Source organism: Armigeres subalbatus, chromosome 1 (genome assembly GCF_024139115.2).
Source record: "Armigeres subalbatus isolate Guangzhou_Male chromosome 1, GZ_Asu_2, whole genome shotgun sequence".
Classification (NCBI taxonomy): domain Eukaryota; kingdom Metazoa; phylum Arthropoda; class Insecta; order Diptera; family Culicidae; genus Armigeres; species Armigeres subalbatus.
In genome coordinates, this window is record NC_085139.1 from 223,197,157 (window position 1) to 223,215,476 (window position 18,320).

The window sequence follows — 18,320 nt, forward strand, 5'->3', positions numbered from 1 at the left end:
TCGACGTCAGGACATATCGTGGCGCTAACATCGACTCTGACCACTATCTGGTGATGGTTAAACTGCGCCCAAAACTATCCGTCATCAACAATGTTCGGTACCGACGACCGCCGCGGTACGACCTAGAGCGACTGAAGCAACCTGAAGTCGCCACTGCATACGCGCAGCATCTCGAGGCAGCGTTGCCGGAAGAGGGTGAGCTCGATGGGGCCCCTCTTGAGGACTGCTGGAATACAGTCAAAGCAGCCATTAACGACGCAGCGGAGAGCAACGTCGGGTATATGGGTCGAAGTCGACGGAACGATTGGTTCGACGAAGAGTGCAGACAGATTCTGGAGGAGAAGGACGCAGCGCGGGCGGTCGCGCTGCAGCAAGGTACCCGGCAGAACGTGGAACGTTATAGACGGAAGCGGAGACAGCAGACCCGCCTTTTTCAGGAGAAGAAACGCCGCCTGGAAGAAGCGGAGTGCGAGGAGATGGAACAGCTGTGCCGTTCTCAAGATACACGCAAGTTCTATCAGAAGCTCAACGCATCCCGCAAAGGCTTCGTGCCGCGAGCCGAAATGTGCCGGGATAATGATGTGAGCATCTTGACGGACGAACGTGTGGTGATCGAAAGGTGGAAGCAGCACTACGAGGAACATCTGAATGGCGCTGAGAGTACAGGCAATGAAAGTCAAGGCAGCGGAGGAGATGACTACGTCAGTTCAGCGGACGATGGAAGCCAACCAGCCCCCACCTTGAGGGAAGTTAAGGATGCCATTCAACAGCTAAAGACCAATAAAGCAGCTGGTAAGGATGGTATCGGAGCTGAGCTCATCAAGATGGGCCCGGAAAAGCTGGCCACTTGCCTGCACAAACTGATAGTCAGAATCTGGGAAAACGAACAGCTACCGGAGGAGTGGAAGGAAGGGGTTATATGCCCCATCTACAAGAATGGCGACAAGCTGAAGTGTGAGAACATTTGAGCGATCACCATCCTTAATGCCGTCTACAAAGTGATATCTCAGATCATCTTTCGTCGTCTGTCACCATTAGTGAACGAGTTCGTGGGAAGCCGGCTTCGTTGACGGCCGCTCGACAACGGACCAGATCTTTACTGTACGGCAAATCCTTCAAAAATGCCGTGAATACCAGGTCCCAACGCACCATCTGTTCGTTGATTTCAAGGCGGCATACGACAGTATAGACCGCGTAGAGCTATGGAAAATTATGGACGAGAACAGCTTCCTGGAAAGCTCACCAGACTGATCAAAGCAACGGTGGATGGTGTGCAAAACTGTGTGAAGATCTCGGGCGAACACTCCAGTTCGTTCGAATCGCGCCGGGGACTAAGACAAGGTGATGGACTTTCGTGCCTGTTGTTCAACATTGCGCTAGAAGGTGTCATGCGGAGAGCCGGGTGTAACAGCCGGGGTACGATTTTCAACAGATCCAGTCAATTTATTTGCTTCGCGGATGACATGGACATTGTCGGCCGAACATTTGCAAAGGTGGCAGAACTGTACACCCGCCTGAAACGTGAAGCAACAAAAGTTGGACTGGTGGTGAATGCGTCAAAGACAAAGTACATGCTTGTGGGTGGAACCGAGCGCGACAGGGTCCGCCTGGGAAGCAGTGTTACGATAGACGGGGATACCTTCGAAGTGGTCGAGGAATTCGTCTACCTCGGATCCTTGCTAACGGCTGACAACAACGTTAGTCGTGAAATACGAAGGCGCATCATCTGTGGAAGTCGGGCCTACTACGGGCTTCAGAAGAAACTGCGGTCGAAAAGATTCGCCACCGCACCAAATGTGTCATGTACAAGACGTTAATAAGACCGGTAGTCCTCTACGGACATGAAACATGGACAATGCTCGAGGAGGACTTGCAAGCACTCAGAGTATTCGAGAGACGGGTGCTTAGGACCATCTTTGGCGGTGTACAAGAAGACGGTGTGTGGCGGCGAAGAATGAACCATGAGCTCGCCCAGCTCTACGGCGAACCCAGTATCCAGAAGGTAGCTAAAGCCGGAAGGGTACGATGGGCAGGGCATGTTGCAAGAATGCCGGACAGCAACCCTGCAAAGATGGTGTTCGCTTCCGATCCGGCAGGTACGAGACGACGTGGAGCGCAGCGAGCGAGATTGGCAGACCAGGTGCAGAACGACTTGGCGAGCGTGGGGCGTATTCGAGGATGGAGAGATGCGGCCTCGAACCGTGTATTGTGGCGTCAAATTGTTGATTCAGTGTTATCTGTATAGATGTAGACTAAATAAATGAATGAATTTTAGTCGGGAGATAATGTAATCCGACCATCCGAAAAGGTGTTATGTTCTTGCACATATTATAGATATTAATTCATGGCTGCTGAAATGAGAACCTGATTTTGTTGAATATTAGCAAGAAATGAGCTCATAAGGTGAGCATTCATTACCTTTTTAAATATCAGGACTCGTTTGTTCAAGCAACGAATCTTTTGTTGAAAATAACCACTAATTTAGGTAGAATTACAACCAACGATTTGAAATCCGTGATGCAATGATCCATGCCTCAACAAGCTTCCATTTTTGTAGTTTGTTTTCGTTTGAAGAAAAACAACCTAACGAAAATGTTGCTATGGCAGCAGTGCTAAAATTATTTCTAAAGGTCGCATCAATAGATTACGTACTGAAGCGACGCTTTCATGTCTGGGTACCGAAGACCGTTTATAGCACGCGAAACTGAAACCACGAAAAATTCACCAGTTTTATATTGATTGTTGTTAACACCTCAGCGTGTCGATCAGTGCGCAGCAAGCCATGACTCGGCCTCTTCTTGTCAGACCTCCGCACCCACGGAGAGCTGCTGTCATAACAATTCGCTCCGGCTATTTGGGGCTACACATTTTGGCGATCCTGCTAGGTTATTTGTTGGATCCTGACGCTGATTTCAAAAGGTGAGTTGAATTCAATTGGTTATGTGCTAATGTGTTAAAATATCTGATGATTAAAAAAAACACAAGGCAATGGGTTTGCATTGCTACAAAGCGCGTCTGGAAGAAGGCTGCAAAATGGATTGTGGTTTGGAAAATTACAAAGCGCGCCTGGAAGACCGCTGGAAAATGGATTGTGGTTTGGAAAATCACAAAGCGCGCCTGGAAGACCGCTGGAAAATGGATTGTGGTTTGGAAAATCACAAAGCGCGTCTCGAAGACCGCTGGAAAATGGATTGTGGTTTGGAAAATCACAAAGCGCGCCTGGAAGACCGCTGGAAAATGGATTGTGGTTTGGAAAATCACAAAGCGCGCCTGGAAGAGCTGGAAAATGGTTTGTGGTTTGGAAAACCACAAAGCGCGTCTGGAAGACCGCTGGAAAATGGATTGTGGTTTGAAAAATCACAAAGCATGGGAGACCGCTGGTTTGTGCTTTGCAATACCACAAGGCGTGTCTGGGAGACTGCCTAGAAAAAAATTGACAATCTAGAAAATCCCAAGGTGAGGCATGGAAGCATTCATTTTGGTTAAAATAAATTTAGTTTGAAATGTTTAACTTAGCGACTTTAGTGTACATGAGACTACCAGTTAAGCTAGTTCTATCGAAATCTGAGAAATATGGAGATCTATCGTATGCTACAAAGTTGTTTGGAAGGCTTAACATATTATCTTGAAGTTTATATTGGAATTTACTGACTTAGTAGTCGTAGCGGAATTACCCTTTGGATGAGATATCCAACATTCACGAAGCTCAAAAAACGTTGCCAGCTTTCATAAAGTCATAAGTTTGGAGTTATTGGATAATAGTACTGGTTAACATAAGTCTAAAATTTAGGTACATACTTATGCTATCCCATTCAAGTATGATATCTCTTCCAGGGGACCACCCGGCCGGGAATCACAATGGTCAGTGTGTGGTCAAAACATCAATTTCATACTCAGGGTTCGACAACAACTGGATTAAAAAAAATCCAGGCGCTCCTGGAAACCTGAAGAGTTGAAAGCAACAGTGTTGTACAACAACACTACACACAATACAAATTGGTTGTACAACATTTGACTCCGCCCACCAGAAGTCTGAGCAACATCAAATGGTTTTGATTCCATCCAACGAACTTTACAACTTTGAAACCGTCTGTCCAACAGTCGTACAACTTGCCCACAGACGGTCCGTCTTTACTCCGACCGAACCAAATTTGCTGGGGGCGGAATCAAAGTTGTACAACATGTCGGAGCATGTGTGGGCCCCTAAGAGGTAAAATACCAAAAAATAATACCAAAAATTAATATGCAAATTCCTTTAGTCATAACATGCTTAGGTATTTCAATACCAAACGAATAATAATTTGTGATGCGTTTGGTATTGTAAGAACAGAGTATTGTAGAAGTATTGTTCTTATTATTTTTTTGGTATTCAACCTCTTGTGCAAGGCTAGTTCATAACAGAGAATGGAATCAATAACAGAATGAGGTATTATTGAGTTAATTTCTCCTGCTTGTGTATACGCATGCTATGTATGGCCGCTATTCTCGTGCACGCCTCCAATGGGTAGGGGAGATATGTATAAAATGCGCCGGTTGGGTAAAACGCGCCACCACCTTTTCTTGGTGTATAACCAAAATTTTGCCTCAAAATCGTAAGCAGCTGAAGCCAAAAAACATTTGTATGCCGTCAACGGAAAAAACTCAGTCAAAAACTCTGTATCAAAAATTAAGAAAATAAAATATTATTTTGACTCATTGCAACGTAATTTCAGCGTTTACGTCGTCAATGCTTTTTCTTTAGACACAAAAAATAGTTCCTCTTATTACCATCAGTCTGAGACATTAACTAACTTAAAGAATAGAGTTGACACAATTCTTGTGCAGAAGAGTTAGAAAATTTTGGTGATAAATATTGGAATATTTTGATTATCATTTTTGGGTGGCGCATATTGCCCAGCATCGTTCATTTGGATTCAAATTCTCAATTTTGGAATAAAATTTTGTTGTTGCAATATTAGTGGCTTTACATGGAAATTTTTGTACCATATAATGACTGATATGTTGGATTATTGATAAACACTTCGAAAATACATGTTTTTGGAGGAAATCACCATTAAATTAAGAGATTAGCTTAGGGGGTGCATATTGACCGCATCTCCCCTACGAATGTGCGGTACAGTGCGGTATTTTGTCGAAACGAATGGCAATTATTAAATTGTATCAACAGCTGTTATTTATGTAGAATGGAACGGTTTAGAGTTGAGAGAATAACAAAATCATATCTTTATTTAAAGGAATTGAATATTAACATGCACATACGTGGTCACCAGTACGGTGGCTTGATCAGAACTGTCCTTTTTCGATCATTTTGCCGAGGGGCTACCCGATTCTCCCACACGGCCTTTCCTGACACTACTTTCGACCCGGAAGTGTCCATGGTTTAATGCAGTCACCAGCAGTAGTCGTCTTCCTAGGTCCATCGGCTTCGTCACAGGCCTTGAGCACTTCATAACGGTCGTTGGGTAGAGCTTCAGTTATTTCATACGGCCCAAAGAATTTCGGTTTAACTTTCAGGCCCACACCGAACTGGGTCTTCGGTATCGCCACCAGATCTCCAACTTTGTATTTCACCGTTGGCTTACGGCGAAGATTATAATACTTCTGGTTCTCTTCTTGTATCTTCTGGATGTTCTTCTGCGCTGTACATCGCAACTCGCTCCGTTTTTCTTCAAAACACTCTTGAATCTCTTTCCGCAGTATTTCATGTAGGATGAGGTCTTCTTTCGTTCGCATCTTCACGCCAATCAGTAGTTCGAAAGGTGTCATGTTAATCGCTCTTTGCCAACTGTTGTTTAAGTACTTCTGAACGTCACCTATATGCTTAAACCATTCTTCCGGTTTGTCGATGGACATCTTGGTGATCATCGAAATAATGATTCGATGGACACGTTCCACTTGTCCATTGCCACGAGGCACTCCAGTAACGATCTTATGTAACTCAACGTTTTCATCTTCGCAGAACTTAGTGAACAAGCCCGACGTAAATGCGGCCCCTCGATCAGAAACGATTCTTCTTGGATTACCGAAGGTATCGGTGATAACACGTAACTTCTTTATCATTTCTTCTGCGGTTGTTGACTTCGTGGGGAACAGCCATACAAACTTTGTAAAGGCGTCAATAACGGTCAAGATATAGTTATAGGACTTCCTAGTAGATGGCATGGGTCCTAGGTGGTCGACATGAAAGGTGTCTAAAGGAACATCACCTTTCGGGATGGGGTGCAGTTCCCCCTCAAGCTTTCCCCGTTTCTTCTCACTAACAATGCAAGCAACACAGGTAGCTATACACCGTTTGATTTTGTCTTCCAGTCCCAGTATGTAGTAATCCGCGATGATCCTTTCCTTCACTTTCTTGACCCCGAAATGTCCTCTTTCATGTGCCGACCGAATTAGCTCTGTCTCCATTGACTCTTGAACATAGATCCTTTTTGACTCTCCATCACCTTTGTACAAGATACCATTGTCCACAGAATAGTCATCTACCTTATCTCCTTGCTCCAAACTAGATAGAATCGTCATCGCTTCTTCATCGTCTTTCTGTGCCGCACGAACCTTGGCGACAATTGGTGCAGATATGACCATTACACTTGCTCTGGACAGAGCATCAACATGGGGCATCTTATCTCCACGGCGATGTTCAACTTCATAGTCGATCTCAGGAAGATCCACGACCCATTTTGCAATACGTGGGTTAAGCTTCTTATTGAACATCGAATCTTTGAAGGCCATACAGTAATAATTTTGAATTTTCGTCCAAGTAGGTAACAGTGGAATTTTCTAACGGATTCGACAGCAGCCAACGTTTCCAACTCGTAGGAAAGATAATTCTTCTCGGAACCATTGGTTAATCGACTGTAGTAATAGCAGGGGTGGAATTTCCCATCGTCCTTTGCTTTTTGCATCAGAATACCAGCCAACGCTTCCTTGCTGGCATCGGTATGAACTTCTACGTCGCCATCAGGGTGAAAAATACGCAATACTGGGAAGCTAGCCAAAATTTCCTTAACGTGGTTGAAGGAATACACTGCATCGTCATCGAACTGAAATAAACTTCCCTTTTTCAACATACCTGAAAGCGGACGCGTTATACTTGCGAACGCCGGAACAAACTTCCTGAAGTAGCTGGCTAGTCCATAAAACCGTTGCAGTTGCTTCGCTGTTGTCGGCTGCGGGAAACGCAACAATTTCTCGACCTTCGCTGGGGCCGGTTCCACACGACCATCGTAAATTGTGTAACCGAGATGTTCCACTCGACGTTGCAGGAAAGCACACTTCTTCCAATTAAACTGCAAACCAGCCTTCTTAGCCACATCCAGTACACGTTTCCACACTTCTAATCCTTGTTTTTCATCGCCTAACGAAATGATGATGTCGTCCACGAATGCCATAATCGACCCGTCATTGATCAAATCTTTGAACACCGTGGTGATGAATCGATTGAACGCGTTACCACTGGTGCACAATCCAAACGGTGCTCGAAGGAATTCATATTGTCCGTCACTCGTCACGAACGCGGTGTACTTGCGACTATTTTCATCCACTGGTATATGGAAGTACGAATTCTTCAGATCGAGCGTCGTGTAAACGCGAGCTCCCGAAAGCTGATCGATTTGCTCCTCTACGTTGGGCATCGGAAACTTGTCGCGCACCACTTTTTTGTTCAGTTCGCGGTAATCGATACAAACACGGTACGATCCGTCCTTCTTCGGAACAACCACAACCGGACTTGCATATTCGCTTTCGGATGGCTGTACTATGCCACTATCTATCCATTCACTGATTTGTCTCTTCACCACTTCTTTTTACAACTGCGCCAAGCGACGTGGATTTTCGCACACGACAACGTTATCCTTTAGTTCAATCGATAATTCATTGGCTGCAACCACCGACTCACTCGACTTGTAGTTCTCAACTAATTCCAAAACTTCTTCGCGATATTTGTACGGTACCGAAATTTCGTCTTCACCAATGTACCCTACACGACGGATCCATTTGGCATCACACGGCTCTTGATCTCCAACTTTTGTTGAAAACTTTTTCACAAGCGCACCGTCGGGAGTAATCGAATAATCAACACTGTTTAGGAAATCCATTCCAATCAACAGCTGCATGTCGATGGCGTCGACCGGCACGACATAAAACGCATAGAGTAATTCTCATGTTCAATTTTGGCGTCGAGATCTGTTTCACCGCAAACCATGTTCACTTTGCCACCGTAGCCGCGTACTTTCATCGATGATTTTCTTAACGGTGGACAGGATTCCGGTAAATCCGTCCACAAATCCCGCCGAATCAACGAAATTTCACTCCCGGTATCGATTATCGCGGAAAAGTTGCGACCGAACAACTTTATTGTCAAACAAGGTTTGCCGTCGGCTTGCACCACATTTACTTTGGATACCACTTTTTTGTCACTCTCTTTTTTCTCCTTCTTTTGCTGCAATCTTTTGACAGATGACCGAACAAGTTACAACAAAAACATTTCGGTCCGTTACTTTTTGTGGGCACTCGTTTGCTACGTGAGTAGCTTCACCGCAGTTGAAGCAATTGCGCTTCGCGTCGAACTTGCCGCTCTTCGTCGATTCCGATTTTGTGCGCTCTTTCTTTCGGCAGACGCCGTCGTCAGTCTTCGATTTGCGTTCCGCTTTCCGCTGTACTTTCTCGAAATTGAGCAACTTCTCTTTCAACTCACGGATAGTGCTGGCTTCGTACAGAAGGGATCGATGGAATTCGTCATCCGTTATTCCGTCGACGATGTACTCACAGATGCTAGGTTCATCTAAATCGATCGCGAGGGCAATTCGTTGCATTTCGTACACATAGTCTCGCGTCGATTCCGTCAATTTCTTCTTACGTCCTGCCAACACACGGTGGACATCGCTTGCCCGTACAAAAGGGGAAAATTCACGAACAAGGGCAGTCTTTAGCTTCGAGAATGTTGTCAAGTTGCGCTGGGAAAATACGAATCTCCGTGCCGTTCCGACCAACTTTTTCCTGCACATAAACATCTTCTGCTCGTCATTCCAGAATGCTATTTTCGACATAGCTTCGAACTGGTTCATCCAAATTTTCACATCCTGTCCGTCGTCTGCACCAAACGCTTCGATGCTGTCCTCGACATCACGGAATGTGTATGGTCGCTGTTCCTGTTGTGCGAGTGGAATTCTCTTCGGTGTAGATGTTTCTCTCTTTCTAATCGCCGCTGGTGTAAAAAATTCGCCGTCGTCCGATTCGTTATTGGCGTCGTCGTTGGAATCATCGTTTTCGTCGTTCAAGCCGTCATCATCATCAACTTCATCGACTGAACCGTCATCATCGTTTCCAACTTTTACATCCTCGTCGTGGTGATGGCGACCTTGCGCCGCGTCGTTAGCTTCAGAAGCATCTTCGTTTTCAGCCATATCGTCTTGTCGTGAGTGATGATCCGTTTCGCCATGGTCGTTTTATTTCCCGTCATCGGCAATCCTCGTTTTTCGCACTCTCGTTGTATGCCAAGCTTGGTGAACGTGTCGCACAAAATTGCAACGTCGCCCTCCATCTTGAATCGACCGATTCTCCTCGTTTCACTTGTGATTCGCGACTTCGTATTCGCGAATTATTTTAATCACACTTCAATTACAGCGCACTGTCTCAACAACTCCCCATTCCGGTTGAGCCCCCATGTAGAATGGAACGGTTTAGAGTTGAGAGAATAACAAAATCATATCTTTATTTAAAGGAATTGAATAATAACACGCACATACGTGGTCACCAGTACGGTGGCTTGATCAGAACTGTCCTTTTTCGAACATTTTTGCCGAGGGGCTACCCGATTCTCCCACATTTATATCTGACGTTGTTACGAGTTTGATATAGTTTTGTTTTGTCACCCAAATAGACACGGCTGTGCTCATTCAACTCATATCACAACAAAGTGTCTTGACGTCATAAAGGGTAGTGGATATGATGATGCCTTCCAAACTTCATCCATAAACGAGATGATGTTCGATGTCCATAGTTTTCATATGGCATAGTTTGAAACTGTAGAAGTTTATTACTTTTTTTCCCTCACGGTGTGCCAACGGTTAATGCCAGTGAAGGCAAAACATTTGGAATAAAAATGGTACATTGATACATAAACTGCATTGTGCTAACAAAGAGATATTAATTAATAAAAACTCAGCATTGCAGGGGAAAATGTGCTATGTGCAGATGAATGACAACATGTTAAACGAGCAACATGGAACCAATTTTAAACGGTTCGCTTCGTATTCTACACAACAAGTTGCATCACAATTGAACATGTTTTCATTTTGTATCACCAATACCGAAAACTGTTAGCAAGTCCTTAAAGTCACGTTTCCAACAAAACACTCTTGTCGCCCACTCCAATCATCACGCCGCACCGGCTGGAGGAAATGCTCCGACTCTAACAAGACAAATAGCTCCCTCGAGATACCAGCAATCATCGTCTTCGTTCATCATTCATCGAAGTGCCTCAAAACCAAAATTTACCACTTGGCTTCCCATCTTCTCCTTTGGATATGGTTCTCTGCGGCTCGGAGTCTATTGTAGGAGAAGGGAGACAAGGTTTCTTTGCTTATCTAACAGCATCAGTCCAATCAGTGCCCGTGTCCACTTGATCGAAACGGTTCTTGAAGTTTCCCGAACCGAACATCCACATCGAAATGGGAATCTGTGTTGCGTTTTGGTTTGGTTTGGCTTACGCCAGTATCGGCTGCATGTAACGAGAAAAACCGGTAAACTACTCACCTTAATAACAGTCACGTTTTCCTGCAGAAGCCGACCGCCGGTCAACCGTGTCCGTTTTTTGGTCAATGTCCAGATGGTTCGAAGAGCCGGAAAAGAAGAACAGAAATGCAACGTTAAAATCTCGAAGTAAACAGAAGCTTGCTTTCAAAGTGGGCACGAGCTGGCACATGAAGAAGGTCCGACGGGAACGGGTGGCATGGATCCCATATAAATGATTTATGAGCTTTCGAGAGCAGTTTCGTTTGGTACTACGGACGGATGCCGTGGCCGGACCTTTGCTGGAGGTAGAAACTCGGCGAAAATCTGACTCTACTGGTTGGGCAGATGTACAACGTTATTGTTGCTGTTATTATTATTTTGATAAATGTCCAGATGTAGTGCCCATGAATATCGGACAGAGGCGGATGGAGATGAGAGCAATGCTGAGAACGTTGGGTTTTGAAATAAAGTAATAAATTTTACTAAATTATGTCTTAATGGCAAATTCATTCCTGGTTGATCTCTTCAAAACTGGTTGAGCTACTTTAAAATCGTTGATGCATGATTCGGAAGTAGAGTGAGTATATAAATTTGAATAACAAAACTCGCATGCTGTTCTCCACACGAGCGAGGATACGCACACGTGGTAAAAGAAGGACCGAAGGCTACATGGAACGGAATAATTAATCAAATATAATGTGCAGTTTATTCCGTAAACCAGAGCAAGGCTTTACTTATGCAGTATTTGAAAAGATGCTCCATTCCTATTGGACCAAAGCTGCACATCGCCGCCCCAATGTAGTTAATTTCTCGTCTCGATTTTTTCAACTTTGATTTTGGCAACTCTAAATAGGTTCTACATATAAGTTTCAAAAGTTTACCTCTCCAACTGGTATGAGGCAGGATAAATGTTCAATACCGAGTCGGGCCGACTTCCCTGTTTTATTCTTGACTTCCATTGATACCATCTTGGACAGTTTCCTATCTAATTAACTTTATGGGAAAACTGTCACAAACTTCAGCCATATATCAGCCAATAACAGGGATTCGGACAGTCGTCAGACCTGCCATATAATGCTGAAAGAGACCTCGAAGCAAACTGAATCCAATAGCCGTATCCGGTTGTTGGCAAGTTTCATCAAGAATGTCACGAAAAAGTCCCACCGAAACCGAAAACGACATTTCCGCAATCAGCAGAAAACTATCGATTTCCGCGGCCCTCGCCATACTCCGGGAAGAAAGAAGAGATGCCAATGCCAATCAGCATCATCCACTCACTGTCTGAAACTGCCATCCAGTCAGCACAACAGGTTCAAATGCCGGAATACAATCCACCCATTCTGCCTCCTTGGTTCACGGAAACCCGCCGGATAACACTGGATTTATGTCGGCTTCCCAAGTTTTAAGCTGACCGCTTTTTCCCCCGGAAACTGTGCGAGAAAAAAAAACGTGACAAGCCCGATAACTGCTCGAAATCCCACTTTATGAGACCATTAATTTCCAGTTTAGCCCCACTAAACTAGACTGTGGGATCCATTTTTCACATGCCGCTGAAGTCCAAGAGCGTGCGCCAGCCAGCCGGAAAAGGAAAATCCTGTGCTCGACCGCTAGGAAAAAAATAGAATTATATCAGTCATATAGGGCCTAGGACGACGCGAGAATGTTGAAGGCACAGCTACGTTTCCGTGCCGGTAGCGATCCCCCTGTGTATGATGTAGGACTGGGGGAAAAAAATGTGGGAATACTCCGAACTGCCCAAATGCCCCGCCATATAGCCCAGAAGTGATTTATTGACTCACGAGATATGTTTTATTTATTTTAGTTCGGTTTGGCCGGACTCTCGCTTGAAAAGTTTCGTTCCATATTTGCCAATGTGCTTTTATCTGGACCGGTCGGAAGACTGCTGACTGCTCACGCAACCAGCCGACTGACTGACTATCGCGGATCGTGGCACTCTCCCTCTGTAAGGGCGACTTAGGACACACAACGAAAAAAAAACAACGAATTGGCAAGGTGCACTGCATCGTGGATAGTGACAGATGAAATTAATGGCCGGGCAATGATGTTAAAGGAGTTCCTTAAGAGGGTTGTATTGTTAGTTATTAGCCGTATGGCGAAAAGTCGCATACATACGATAATCGTTCAACTAGTGTGAAAATGTATGGAGCTTATGAACATTTATTAAAAAGCTTCCTGCAAGCTCGCATAGCTACGTTTGCCCCATGATATTTTCAACAAAAAATTGTACAAATGTTACCCAATTTCAAGATTGTTTTAAGACTTCATGTTACTAATTTCGCTCTTAAAACTCTCATTGCATCTAAACCAATGATTAGGGAAGATCCATAAAGTACGTCACGCAAAAATGGCAATTTTCAACCCTCCCCTTCGTCACACTTTTTTATTAAAACTCTTAAATTTGTATATGAGTAGTCACGCTGCTCAGAACCCCCTCCCTCCTAGGAGCGTGACGTACTTTGTGGATGGCCCCTTATTTTTGAATCCTAAAGGCAGCAGGGGAATTGTGGGTATAACCGTCACCACTTCAAATCTCTGATTCCAAGTGATTATCTGACAGAATCTGTCACACTTTGAATAAACTTTCGATTTCTTATATTCCTAGCCATTTTGTAACTACCGGGTAAAATTACAGTACTTTGTATGGTTTATTCCATTGAAATACTATAGATTATATGGTATGCAATACAAGCTATTGTGCATTTATTGTAGATTTTTAATGGTTGAAAAACATCTCTATTGTACTTACTTTAAAAGCACAATAAATTCAAATGTTACCATCACATTTTATTATATTTGAATTGTTTGCTTATGTTAATTGAAAATAGAACACCATTATGAAATAATTCTACATTGTTGATGAGAAAATCAGTTTTAACCATAAAAATAATGAGATTATTGAACTATTTATTATTTTAAAACAAAAATTAAAAACAATAAAATAACAATACATTCCATTGTGGAAAAAGTTGTTCGATTTTTTTCTAGAATATTACTATTATTGGAAATAAAAAATAATTCATATTATGTATTAACAATTGATAATAGAACAAAAATATTGTTTAGGAAAACTTTTTATTTTAACTCGAGGAATAACTAGTTTATATTGAGCGTGTATGTTTTGTTTACGGTTAGTAAAAAAATGTCTGACAGAAAGTGCCGGAAGCTCCGGAAGTATCCTTTTCGTTGTGGTTGGATGCAGATAAACGGTAGATTATTGGCCGCTGTGTTATGTAAGGATGGTGAGTAACTAGTGTAATAGATTACCGAAATGTGACGCTTTTTTACAAGAGAGAATTTGAAATACTGTGGAAGAAAAATATTTCATCACCTTTCCGGGGTGCTTTTATTTTCACCGCCGAAGTACATATACAAATGACTATTATTCGTCTTTCGGGAAGATAGGAGGGTAAAGTGCAATTTTTTTCATAGAGCAAACATTTTCATCTGTCTATCGATTATCATTTTTTCTCTTTTTCTTTAATTTGCTCAGTCAATATGGATCACGGAAGATCCTAGCAACCTATCGCGTCTGGCCAAACTACGTCGATTCCATTCCAACGTGCTGATACCACATTAACTCCAGTCGTCCAACAGCAAGAGCTAAAATCAGGAATGCCCTATTCGCCTTCGTCTTTCAACCTTGCAGTGCGCTACCGTTTCCAATGCTTCGCTGGACCAACCAAATGAACGTCTTAGCTTTGCTAACGTCGACTAGAAGATCCACGCCTCTATAGAAAATTTATACCAATTATCAATAACCAGAAACCAACATGGCTCGAGTATGTTTGAAATCGTAAGTATTGTGGGTTATCTCAGGGTTAAGTTAATAAATAGTCTTATTCAATCTTGCTATTTTTTTTTCAAATATGCGTGAATCCAGGACTGCTCCACGACCACGAACATAACAACAACGCCTCCTGTCCTTCAGGCAAATATATCTCAGATTAAAAAAATCGACCAGGTACACAAGCAGAAAGAAAGTCTTTTAAATACGACTGCTAAGACAAAATAATATTGTGTTGTTTTACTTGCAATATTAAACTGACAGCATAATGTATTTCAATGAGTGTTGATACTTTTAATCCAGAACATAATCCAGAGAACTCCAAGATCCGGACTAACGAGTCATTGGATTAGCAAAGGCCGGATAAGCGGGGGATACTGTATATTGAATCTAATAATAAATCAGAATTCGAATGAAATCCACAGTATATTTCTTTGTTTCATAATCTATTCTATCAACAGGAAAAATCCACATTTCTTGTGAGATGCAAAAAAAATTATGTACATTACCGTGGACACCCGATAATTTGAACGGTACCTCATTCAAATTAACGGGATTCATTTTTAATTTGAACTTCTGGTTACTCTATTTGCATAAAAACTGGTTTATGGCTGCTCTCTTTGCTGGTTTGTTTTGATTCTGCGTTCCGCTTCACGATGTTCCATTTTTCTTCTCTTGATTCCACGTGCTTAATGACGTTTGAACCATTTTAAATTTGAACGATGTTCAAACGAACGGGGTTCAAATTAAAAAGTGTTCAGATTAAAAACGGTCATATTACCGGGGGTCCACGGTATTACAAAATATCATTACACTATGTAATGTCAATTCAACATATCAAAGTGTAATAATGTTTTGTGAAGATGTGAATAATTCATTTTTGCATGTCACAAGAAATGTGAATCTGTTAATACAATAAATTGTGAAACATTAAATCGTATTGTATTTCTATTGTAATACTGCAGTGTAATTTATTCTAATTCCTATTGTACTACTATTGTAAAACAATAAAAAAAATTCAGGAAAAACATTTAAAACACATTGGTTTCTATTGTTTGGTCCGTAGAAATCATCCCATTAAAGAACCGTAGAATCAATTGTTTTGCTCTAAATTTTGTATGGAAAATTTGCGAAATTTTTATTGTAAAGATACATAACAACCCCCCTTTTTTATTGTAAAAGTCCCATTTACCATTCATTTTATCGTGCAAAACCATTAATTCTAATGCAAATTTATTGCCATTTAATTCAATGGTTGTTATTATGTACTAAATAGTGTTGTAACAGTAAAATTTATTGTTTTTGATTTTTTTTATCCGGGTAGCGGAGAGGCGTAACATCCACATGTACCGCAACATTATTATTTCACCAATTGGGGTAAGTTCGACGAGGAAGGGTCGTTTGGCCGAAACTCATTCGGCCGAAAGCCATTTTCCCGAATGCCACTAGGCCGAAAAAGTCGTTTGGTCGAAAGGGTCATTCGGCCGAAAGGGTCGTTTTGCTGAAAGGGTAGTATGACCAAACCCCGAGCAGGAGAAATTGGCTCAATAATATCTAAATCTGTTATTAGTACCATGCTCTGGTATGAACTAGCCCTGCATAAGAGGTAAAATACCGAAGGAATACTACCAGAAACTAATATGCACAAAACATGAGCCATAACAAACTCAGTTATTAAATTGAATTTCAATATCAATTCGTAATCAATTATCATTCGTTTGGTATAGTTATACCTAAACATGTTATGCCTCAAGTATTCTGCATATACGTTTTTGGTATTATTTTTGGTATTTTACCTCTTATGCAAGGCTCATTTGGCAGTTAGGGTCATTTGGGTTGTATACTATTTCGCCGAAAATCATTTCGCGGTACGACATTCCGCGGAATGTATCAACTCTCCGAAAGACATTTCACGGAGTGCCATTTGGCGGAATTCAATTAACATCATCAAAGCAAAGAGAAAAGATGATGCCTATTTTCATTTCCGATGATCGGCTTTCACATTTTGCAAACCCATTCCTGAACCGTACCTGAGAATTTTTGCATTCGTAAACCCGTACTCAACCATTCGTAAACCAACATAATCTAATTATTTAAGCCCGTACCAAAGTTTTGTCCGGAAAATTTAAACTAGATATTTTCTGGTTTTTTAAGTCGAAAAAAAATGTAAGCTCGAACAACGAATTAACCTCAAAATTAACAAAACTGAATATTATTTTATATTCAGTATTTTATTTCTTAAACCCGTACCCGACCATGACTTGTTTTATCTCACAAACCCAATAAGGCAAAAGGAGTTGATAAAACCTTCTTTAAAAGAACGAATCTGCCCGGTACAAGGCGAAGGAAGGAGTGGTGCCTTCTTCCAATGGTGGCATCTGCCCGATACAAAGCGAAGAGAGAATATAATGCCATACTTAAATCAATACGTGTTCTCGGTATAAGGCGAAAGGAAGAAATAAAGGATTATTCATAAAAACGTCTATCCGCAACAAAGTAAAGAAAGGAGATAATCCCTTCATTATATCTGACCCGTCTGCCACTATGCTGAAGGAGGCTGCCCTAGTAACATTTTGGTTTTATGCTGGTTTTATAACACTCTTGGAGAGTAAATTATGGTCTTCAAGAACGTTTTGAAACTTAAAATGTTACTTGGGAGGGTTCAACTTCTGGCCCGGTCTAGGAAATCCATTGATTTTTTCGGCTTTTTACGTATAACGTGTTATACGAATGCAAAAAAAATGATAACTTGGCTTATAAACCTCGCAGGGAATAATTGTGGAAATGCCAAATGTCGTACCGCGTAAACCACCAAATGTTATTCCGCGGAATGTTCTACCGCGAAAATTAATTCCCCGAAATAGTTTTGGGTGCAATGTAATGCAATCGTCATTTGGCCGAAAGGATCATTTAGCCGAAAGGGTCATTTGGCCGGAAGGGTCATTTGGTCGAAAAGAACATTTGGCCGAATAGGATATTTGGCCAAATAAGACATTTGGCCGAATAAGACATTTGACCGAATAGATCATTTGAAAAGTGAGAAATTAGGAATGAGAAAAGAGACGTCTCAATTCTCATTCCTCATTACTCACTTCTCACTGTAAAAAGTGAGAATCGTGAAGTGAGTAGCTAGACGTTTCACTTCTCATTCTCAATTTCTCACTTCTCACTGTGAAATGTGAGTAATGCCTCTCTAATGTCTCTCTTCTCACTCCTAATTTCTCCCTTTTTAAATGACCTATTCGGCCAAATGTCCTATTCGGCCAAATGTCTTATTCGGCCAAATGTCCTATTCGGTCAAATGTCCCATTCGGCCAAATGTCCTATTCAGCCAAATGACCTTTCGGCCAAACGACCCTTTCGGCCAAATGACCCTTTCGGCCAAATGACCCTTTCGGACAAATGACTCTTTCGGCCAAATGACCCTTTCGACCAAATGACTCTTGCGGCCTAATGGTATATACGACCAAACAGCATTCGGCCAAATGGCATTCAGTCGAACGATATTCGCCCAAACGGCCCTTCCCCAAGTTTGACATCTGCCTTCGATTGTATGCCGTTTTTCCGAAAACCATTTCGCGGAATGCCATTTGGGGCAATTTTTTGTTTATGAGATTGGAATTTTGCGTTTCTCGTATACAAAAAAGGCTATATGTTCGCTCCAAAACGAACTTTTCATAGAAGGTCTGGAGACCCATAGTGTTATATACCAATCAACTCAGTTCGACGAATTGAGGTGATGTCTGTGTGTGTATGTGTGTGCGCATTGACTATTAAACATCTT

General features: G+C 42.2%; 1 protein-coding gene and 1 long non-coding RNA gene across 3 annotated transcripts in view; one reads left to right on the plus strand and one right to left on the minus strand.

Moving 5' to 3' along the window:
* The window catches only part of LOC134205821 (glutamate receptor ionotropic, kainate 2), an 872,584-nt gene that overhangs the window by 182,539 nt on the left and 671,725 nt on the right, over nucleotides 1–18,320 (minus strand). For both annotated transcript variants that reach the window (XM_062681433.1, XM_062681435.1), the window contains exon 8: nucleotides 10,753–10,773. In XM_062681433.1, coding sequence (XP_062537417.1) covers nucleotides 10,753–10,773 — 21 coding nt within the window. The remainder of the gene's footprint in view (nucleotides 1–10,752; nucleotides 10,774–18,320) is intronic.
* Nucleotides 13,873–14,819, plus strand: LOC134205824 (uncharacterized). Its single transcript, XR_009978206.1, has 3 exons — nucleotides 13,873–13,991; nucleotides 14,243–14,545; nucleotides 14,633–14,819. It is a non-coding gene; the product is annotated as an uncharacterized LOC134205824 (long non-coding RNA).